General features: G+C 41.8%; 1 protein-coding gene across 1 annotated transcript; it reads left to right on the forward strand.

Moving 5' to 3' along the window:
- Positions 1-5,788: 5,788 nt before the first annotated feature.
- On the forward strand, positions 5,789-8,781 carry H3-4 (H3.4 histone, cluster member; the record flags this gene model as incomplete). The annotated part of the gene is made up of 1 exon (XM_082381124.1): positions 5,789-8,781. The coding sequence occupies exon 1, from the start codon at positions 8,371-8,373 to the stop codon at positions 8,779-8,781; it is 411 nt and encodes a 136-aa protein (XP_082237250.1). The 5' UTR covers positions 5,789-8,370.
- Positions 8,782-9,974: the final 1,193 nt, after the last annotated feature.

The raw sequence follows: 9,974 nt of genomic DNA on the forward strand, positions 1-9,974 counted from the left end.
CACAGTCAGCTGGGAAATGAACCTCATCCGGACAAACCTAGTGAGCCTGGGGGCACAATTATCCCCCAGAAAGGAACATGCAGACATCTTGAATTGAGCTAATGAGACTCAACAGAGGAGTGAGGTGTGCCTGGACTTCCAAACTGCAGAACCTCAGGATAATAAATGGGTTTTGTTTGAAGTCACTACATTGGAGGTAATTTGTTATGACAGCAACAGAAAACTAATATGAAGTCTGTTTTAAAGATAACTAGGAGAGTTTGGGTTAATAGAGAGGCCCTTGGAATCTACTTTGCTTTAGAGTCCACTTGCAGCTGGTGAACCTGGAGGATATCTGAGTACTTTGGGATACAAAGTCACTGGGCCTTGCTCTTTCCTTCTTCGGAACAGCAGTCACATCTCACTGGTAAGCCTTCCTAGGTGCAGAAATGTACTTCCAGTGGAGACAGCACAGGTCCTTGAAAAAGTGGATGGCATGGAAGGTCCTATTTATATGGTTTACATTCAGATGAGGACTTGGATAAATTGAACATCTGATTGGATTTGAGAGAACATTTAAATGAGCATGAACAGTTCTGCTCTCTAATTGGATAAAACAGCTAGGGATGTCAGCCAATCAGAAAACAGATACTTCCAGAGGCCCTTCAAATAGCGCCCCTGAGTGGAACTCTTGCCATCAGAATGAAGCTGGGTTACTCACAGGAAGGCAGGGACTTTTCAACATGGGGAAATCTATAAATATGACTCGGTGTTGACAGATGAAAAAAGTTCATAATCATTACTGGTTAAAAAAGAAATAACAAGCCCCAGATGGAGTCACTTGTGCTAAGTCCCATGTCAACAAACTAAGACTTACTACCTAACCTAATTGCAGTTTCAGCCTGTCCCAAGAATGTGACCTTTAACCAGTCAATGTAGAATTACCTGTTTAGGGCTTCCCTGGTGGCGCAGTGGTTAAGAATCCGCCTGCTAATGCAGGGGACATGGGTTCGAGCCCTGATCCGGGAAGATCCCACATGCCATGGAGCAACTAAGCCCGTGCGCCACAACTACCGAGCCTGTGAGCCACATCTACTGAAGCCCGCACACCTAGAGCCCATGCTCTGCAACAAGAGAAGCCACTGCAATGAGAAGCCTGCGCACTGCAATGAGAAGCCTGCGCACCACAACAAAGAGTAGCCCCCACTCGCCGCAACTAAAGAAAGCCTGCTCGCAGCAACAAAGACCCAACGCAGCCATAAATAAATAAATAAAAATCAAAATTACCTGTTCAGCACTAGTGAGGTAATCTACCTGATAGACACCCCACTCCCTTTCCCCAAAGGAAGGTGACCTTGCCTGAAACAATCAGCTCTTTGCTAGAATGACTTCCTTGCCCCGCCCTCTTCTGCCTATAAAAGGCTTCCATTTTGTACAGCTCTTTGGAATTCCTTTCTATCTGCTAAATGGAATGCTGCCTGATGCATGAATCTATGCTAATTAGATCTTCAAATTTACTCAGTTGAATTTTGCTTTTCAACATTACTAAAAGTATTTTTGCTAATATTGGATAGTTCTCTCTTTAAAATAAATATTTACGAATATTGGATAGTTATCTTTTTAAATAAATAGTAAGCATTTAGTAAAATAATAATAAATTCATGATTTCTTATCTTGATAAAACAAGTAGCTCTCAAACAAAGCCCCAGCATGATGTATGATGGTGAAATAAATCATTACCTGAGTGACAAGGAAGTCCAGTATTACCTTTATTCTAGAATATTAGTGAATGTAGTAAAAAAGATTTGTTTTTTTGGTTCGTTTGTTTGTTTTTTGGTTTTTTAGGTAAATGGTATACACTTCAAAGTATTTGAAAGTATTTAAAACCTGGAAAGCCTAAAGCAGTATTATCCAAAGTGTGGTCTGAGGCAGCATCGTCCATGTCACTTGAGAACTTGTTACGGATGTAAACTCTTGGGTCCATCCCAGACCAACTGAATAAGAACAGGATGAGGCCTAGCCCTCTGCTTTGCAAAGTTCTTCAGGTGTTTGGATGAATGTTAACATTTGAGAGCCACTGTCCTAGAGAAACAACTCAAACACAAACAAAAGGGTTCACTCAGAAATTCAGACAAATACATTATCTTTCCTGTCTCCAGATGAGAGTTGGTAGAAAATCTAATGGGAAAATTTCACTCATTATACTAAATAAAATAAACAAAGATGATCTCAAAAAATATAAAGTTTGTTGATAAGTTTATAGAGAAGGTTCAAATAAAACAGAGGGACCTGCTTCCTTGGCTATTAAAACAAGTTTGAAGAAAAAAAATCCATTTTCCCCTAAACTGATCTATAAATTCAACATAATCCCATTAGGATTTTCTTTGTTATGTGAAAAAAAAAGTCATAAAGTTTCTCTAGAAGGCAATAGAGAGAAGGCAGGAAAATTCTTTCAAAGTATAAGAATTTTCTATATATAAGATCATGTGGGGCTTCCCTGGAGGCGCAGTGGTTGAGAATCTGCCTGCCAATGCAGGGGACACGGGTTCGAGCCCTGGTCTGGGAAGATCCCACATGCCGCGGAGCAACTAGGCCCGTAAGCCACAACTACTGAGCCTGCACGTCTGGAGCCTGTGCTCCGCAACAAGAGAGGCCACGATAGTGAGAGGCCCGCGCACCGCGATGAAGAGTGGCCCCCGCTTGCTGCAACTAGAGAAAGCCCTCGCACGAAACGAAGACCCAACACAGCCAAAAATAAATAAATAAATAAATAAATAATCCTTCCCTCTACTTAAAAAAAAAAAACAAAACCATGTGATTTGCAAATAGAGATGGTTTTATTTCTTCCTTTTCAATCTGGATGTTTTCTTATACTTAAAATCCTAGGGACTGTCATTAAACTGTTTGTTTCTAATCTAGGCTAATGCTGTATTCTATCATTTTTTTCTAAGTATCTCTCTTAAAAGAAAATTCTTTAATTGGCTTGAGATACAGCTTATCCCTTCTGGCAAGATTATAATAAAACTTTTACATGACATATATATATATGTAATAAAACTTTTCATAACTAAATTGTTATTTTAAATAAGTTAGAGATTTTTTTTTAATTTATTTATTTATTTTTGGCTGTGTTGGGTCTTCGTTTCTGTGCGAGGGCTTTCTCTAGCTGCGGCAAGCGGGGGCCACTCTTCATCGCGGTGCGCGGGCCTCTCACTATCGTGGCCTCTCTTGTTGCAGAGCACAGGCTCCAGGCACGCAGTCTCAGCAGTTGTGGCTCACGGGCCTAGTTGCTCCGCGGCATGTGGGATCTTCCCAGACCAGGGCTCGAACCCGTGTCCCCTGCATTGGCAGGCAGATTCTCAACCACTGTGCTACCAGGGAAGCCCTGAGTTAGAGATTTTTAAGGCCTGAAGTATTGAAGAAATGTCAGGCCTCCAGGAAAATTACTGCTAAACTATTAAGAAATATAAAATTCTACTGATAAACAAATTCTCCCAAAATAAAGGATGAAAGAAAACCTTTTTTTTTGCCTTCTGAAGAAAATATAATGTTGCTATTAAAATGAATAAAGATGACCCACCAAAGAGGAAAGAAAAATTACAGACCGTAGTCACTTATAAATAAGGAAAAAGAAATTCTACTTTAAATATTAGCAAACTGATTCCAATGCATTAAAAAACGACAATAACAAATTGCAATTGCAAACTGCATAAATGGTGTTGGCTAGTGTGTTGGATGAGGCCATTTTACATCCCTTTGGGGATAAAGGGTGAATCCACCAGGATGGCCATAGGTGATATATAAGAAAGGAGACATGTTAAAGTAGAAATCTATCAAGGAGTGTATTAGTTTTCTAGGGTTGTATAACGAATGCCACATACTGGGTGGCTTAAGCAATAGAAACTTATTGTCCCACGGTTCTAGAGGCCAAAAGTTCAAAATCAAAGTGACTGCAGGGTCAGTTCGTCCCAGGGCCACAAGGAAAGCATTTGTTTCAGGCCTCTCTCCTTTATAGACAGCCATTTTCTCCCTGTCTCTCCTCACATTGTCTTCCCTCTGTGCATGTCTAGCTGTCCAAATTTCTCCTTTAAATAAGGACATCAGTTATATTAAATTAGGGCCCACCTTAATGACCTCATTTTACCTTAATCACATCTGTTAAAGACCGTGTCTCCAAGTACAGTCACATCCTGAGGTACTGGCGGTTAGGTCTCTAACATATGAATTTGGGAGGACACAATTCAACCCATAATGGAGAAGGAATTAATAAGCAATTTAAAACTTGTTTTCTGAATCCACCTATGTTGATATGTTTCCTGCTGGAAACTGGAGTGAAAGCTGATGGGTGCCACAGCTCTTCTCCTGACAGTGGAGGGAGCTCTGAAGAGAGCCATTGGTTCTGATGCTTGCTTGGAGCTGGTGTACTTGGTGCCCTCAGACACAGTGTACTTGGCCAGCTCGCTGGGCAGGAGCAGGTGCATGCTGTCTGCACCTTTCTGGAAGTGATGGTCGAGCACCTATTACTAATGCACCAGGCAGGAACGTACTCAGAAAAAAATTCGTCTCTCTTAAAAAAGACTTCCCCCTCTTCAGACACCAATCACAACCCCAGGATGTCACATGTGCTTCTGACTGACTGGTTATAGATCAGAGGTTTCCGTGACCCCCTCCTCAGGTTCAATTAATTGCTAGAGCAGCTGACAGAGCTCACAGGAACATTTTACTTAACTAGATTACCAGTTTATTATGAAAGAATATAACTCAGGGACAGCCAGATGGCAAGGCATGAGGGAAGGGGTGCAAAGTTTCCACGCCCTCTCCTAGTGCACCACTCTCCCCAAATCTTCACATGTTCACCAACCCTGACGCTCTTGGAACTGTCCTTTTGGGTTTTTATGGAGGCTTCAGTACTAGGCGTGACTGATTAAACCATTGTCCACTGGCAATTGATTCAACCTCCAGCCCCTCTCCCCTCCCTTGAGGTGGGGGGAGTGGGACCCTCTAATCACATGGTTGGTTGCCCTGGCAACCAGCCCCCATCCTTAGGGGCTTCCCAAAATCACTTCATAAAGATAACAAAAGACAACTTTATTGCTCTTATCACAGGAAATTCTAGGTGTTTTAGGAGCTCTGTGCCAGAAACAGGAACAAAGACCAAATATATACTTTTTACAATAAATCATAAGATCACACACACTTTCATTGGTTTTACTTTCAGGGACCCCACCAATTTCTCTTTGTGAAAATAGGAGAAAACTCCCCTCCTGGTTCTGGCCAAGGGAGGAGAAAAGCAAGAAATATACTCAGAATGTTCTCCACAACAGGGGAAGACTTAAGCAGAGCTTTATCCCACCAGGGAAGGGCATTTCTCTCACTCCAGTCCCTCTCACCCTCCTGTCTCACCTAAAGAAGGCAAAACAGCTAAGAAACACCTGTGAAGGTCATATCCCAGGGACACAAGATCACCAAGAGATTGAGATTTAATCACAGCATTATGGCACACTCCCCCTGCTCACAGCCTACCACCACCCTAACAGGGCTCTAGTATAATAAGAGCACATCATGTTTGAGAGAGCTGTAAGAGGCAGACTGTATCTGAGACAGAGTTCTTAGAGAGGCTCAAAGACAACAGGACAAACAAAAATAAGGACCTCGGCCGCGATGGTGAGAGGCCCGCGCACCGCGATGAAGAGTGGTCCCCACTTGCCGCAACTAGAGAAAGCCCTCACACAGAAACGAAGACTCAACACAGTCATAAATAAATAAATAAAAGAACGTGAATTTCTAAAAAAAATAAAAAATAAAAAATAAGGACCTCAGGGGAATTTAAAGCTTCTGGTGCCTCGAGTTAAAATCAACACTAAACACAGCCCAACTCTAGTCCAGCCCAACTCCAATCCAGAAAAACATAAATCCTCACACTCAAAGCCAATTAGCCATAGTTCTTATTACCCAGTACATCATGTCCAGCTTTCAACCAAAAATACTAGCCATTTCAGAAGGCAAAAAAAGACACAGTCCAAATTCATAAACAAGCATAGAACCAGACTCAGATGTGACACAGGTGTTGGAATTATCTATCAGACCACAGTTTTAAAACTGTGATTAAGATGTTAAGGGCTCTAATAGATAAAGTAGACAGCATACAAGAACAGACAGACAATGTACGTAGAGAGATGAAAATGCTAAGAAAGAATCAAAAGGAAATGTTAGAAATTGAAAACACTAACAAATGAAGACCGCCTTTGATGGGCTCATCAGTCAACTGTCTATGATCTAGGAAAGAATCAGTGAGCTTGAAGAAATGTCAATAGAAACCTCCCAAACTGACATCTAAAATAAAAAAAATAGTAACAATAAATAGAAAACAGAATATCCAAGGACTGTGGGATAATTACAAAAGGTGTGGCATACATGTAATTAGAATAGCAGAAGGAGAAGAGAGGAGGGATAGAAGAAATATGTGAATAATGGCTGAGAATTTTCCAAAATTAATGATGGAGACTAAACCACGTATCCAGGAGGTTCAAAGAACACCAAGCAGGATAAATAGCAAAAAAATCTATACCAAGGCACATCGTATTCAACTACAGAAAGTAAAATATGAAAATATCTTTAAAGAACCAGAGGGGGAGAAAACACTTTAACTACAGAGAAACAAGGATAAGACTTCTCATCAGAAATCATGAAAGCAAAAATTTGTGGCATGAAATATGTAAAATGATGATATAAAAAATGTCACCAACCTAGAATTGTGTATCCAGCAAAGTTATTCTTCAAAAGTGAAGGAGAATTAGACTTTCTCAGACAAACAATAATGGATAGAATTTCACCAGTAGACCTGCTTTGCAAGAAATGGTAAAAGGAGTTCTTCAAAGAGAAGGAAAATGATGAAGGTCAGAAACACAGATCTACATAAAGAAAGGAAGAGTATTAGAGAAGGAATAAGTGAGGGTAAAATAAAATCCTTTATTTCTCTATTCTTAATAACTGGTAACTGTTCAAATAGTAACAGCAATAATATATTGGATGATAATGACAGCAATGTTATAAGGGATGGAAGGGAGGAAATGGTAATACTCTATTATTCCTGTTTGTAAGTTACCTGCACTACCCAAGAAGTGAAATAGTGTCATTTGAAAGTGGAGATTGGTTATAAATCTATATTTCAAACTCTAGGAAATCACTTAAAAAAGCTTAAAAAGAAGTATAATTGGTATGCTAAATTGAGGATAGGGTATGGAATCATATCACAGTACAGCCATGAAAGAGATCTCTAAATATCCTTAACGCCCATAACCACTCTCAAATGACAGCAGTTACAAGTCTTCCCCTATTAGAAGTTGTTATTTAATGCATTGATAAAAGTGTACATTTATAACTATCTGACAAATTTACATATACATTGATAATTTGTATATGTTTTGATAACTTATTTCAATATAATTGATTCTTTGCAATTTTTTATTTTATGCATTTAAAAACATTCTGAGGCATTTTACTTTATGCATTAAAAAATATTTTTAAATATTCTGAGCTTTACCAAACTACCAGAGTGGCTCATAGAACCAAAAAAAGAAAAGAAAAAAAAAAATTAAAATTCTTGCCATCTATTCAAACTAAACAAAAGTGAAAACTCCTAAAAAAAGAAAAAGTTACAAAGGCTCATTAGGAAGGGTATTTAAGATGTGACAGAATTCTTTCTTACCATTGAGGCAGTGGGGGTTCACTACAGTGGAGATAACCTCAAGCTGAACCTCATAAAATGGATATAGACACAATGGAGACCCCATTATAAGGAACTTGGCTGGGAGAGTTTTTAAATTGGAGAATGGGTGCTTCAGAGGAACTTTCATGCTTCATGTATTCTGTGGATGCTCCAAGGTAGGTGATGATGTGAGGGAGCAGGGTGGACCCCATCCGCCCATACTGAGTGTCATCTTCTCTTGGGATCCTTGTTATCAGGCCAAATGCGGAGTGCAAGCTTCTAGAAGTTTCTTCCCTCCTTGGCCCATAGAGGAGGAGGAGGAGAGTGCTGAGGAAAAACAAGGGAGCTGTGCACGGAGATGCAACACCCACGATGACGCCAACCGGAACCCAGACCCGACGCCCACCCCAACCCAGACCAGCTCAGCCTGCGAGCTGACCGGCGAGCTCCAGGACGCCAACCTGACTGTGGAGCCAAACCCATGCAAAGCGAAAATAAGGGGCAGGCGCCTAAGCAGAATGCCCCATGGACCAATCAGAGCTTAGCCTGTCATCACGCTGCCCGGCACCTGGCCAATGGGAAGGCGGCAGCCTCTATAAAAGTAGGCAGGCTCGCCACTTACGCGTTCAGGGAGCAACCGAGGAGGCTGTAACAGCCCTTTGGGTTCTCGGGATAGCGGAGAAATGGCACGAACAAAGCAGACGGCGCGGAAGTCCATCGGCGGCAAAGCACCTCGCAAACAACTAACTACCAAAGTAGCTCGGAAGAGCGCACCAGCCACCGGGGGCGTGAAGAAGCCGCACAGGTACTGGCCGGGCACTGTAGCACTGTGCGAGATTCGTCGCTACCAGAAGTCCCCAGAACTTCTGATTGGTAAGTTATCCTTCCAGCGCCTGGTCCGGGAGATTGCGCAGGACTTTAAGATGGACCTGCGTTTCCAGAGCTCGGCTGTAAGGGCACTGCAGGAAGTCTGTGAGGCATACCTGGTGGGTCTTTTTGAAGACACCAACCTATGTGCCATCCATGCCAACCGTGTCACTATTATGCCCAAGGATATTCAGCTGGCACACCATATCCGCGGAAAATGTGCCTAAACTGCAGACGCAGGCGCTGATCTCACCCCAAAAGCTATTTTAAGAGCCACTACCTGCTCACAAAGGGCACTGTGCACAAACCAAGTAGCGGGTGCCTTTTCTCTCCAATAAACCAGAGGCCTAGCTAGCTGTGTATCAACGTAGTCCCTTATTGGGGTTTATTGATATGAAATCACTGGTTAGTTCCTAGTGTTTGAAGATGAGGAGATTTTCCCTTGCAAGTTAACCATCAGAACAATAGCTGATCATTTTGTGTGCACCTGGTCACAAGTTTTCCAACCCCGTAGAACAGTCTAAACTTGCTGAGAAACCCTACAACCACGGTGGTTCACCATGCTCCCAATAGTTGAGCTGTGTGGAGACAACCTGAGCATGGGTTTGAGGAAAAGAGTGTAAAGATTGCTTTTTTCCTACATTGGTGCTGCTTGGAAGCTTTTATTGAGGCTATGTTAAGTTGATAAAAGCCAAGCACTGTCAGGTCACTAGTCATACAAAGGGGATAAAATCCATTCCCTACTGTCCCTGTTTGGTCTGCACTTTCAGGATGCTTACAGCTGAGTGAAGGACGTCTGTATGTAGAAGCAGTTAACATGCAGCGTGCTTTAGTGATAGCTCAATGTTGTCAGTATGCAAGAGTGGGTTTCTGAAGTTTCTTTGAGCCCAGTTTGTTATCCAGTAGACTTAAATTCAAAATCTTCATCAATTAAAGTAGTGCACACAAAAGTTTTTTTATTAAAAAAAATTTTTTTAAATAAATGTATTTATTTTATTTATTATTTTTGGCTGTGTTGGGTCTTCGTTGCTGCATGCAGGCCTTCTCTAGTTGCAGCGAACAGGGGCTACTCTTCATTGCAGTGCACGGGCTTCTCATTTATTGCAGTGGCTTCTCTTGTTGTGGCGCACGGGCTCTAGAGCGCAGGCTCAGTAGTTGTGGCACACAGGCTTAGTTGCGCCACGGCACGTGGAATCTTCCTGGACCAGGGCTTGCACCAGTGTCCCCTGCATTGGCAGGCGGATTCTTAACCACTGAGCCACCAGGGAAGCCCGGCGCACACAAAACTTTTGAAGGTTGAAACTAGTATCTTTTAAGTTTTAGAGTATATGTAAGTTAATGGGTGACAAGTCTTTGAAGGGCCATCTAAAAGCCAAGAGTGTCCAGGGACAGCTATGTTCTGGTTCTGAAGTCAGTTCTA

This window comes from Balaenoptera borealis (genome assembly GCF_965194805.1).
Source record: "Balaenoptera borealis genome assembly, chromosome: 2".
In the NCBI taxonomy this organism is placed as follows: Eukaryota; Metazoa; Chordata; class Mammalia; order Artiodactyla; family Balaenopteridae; genus Balaenoptera; species Balaenoptera borealis.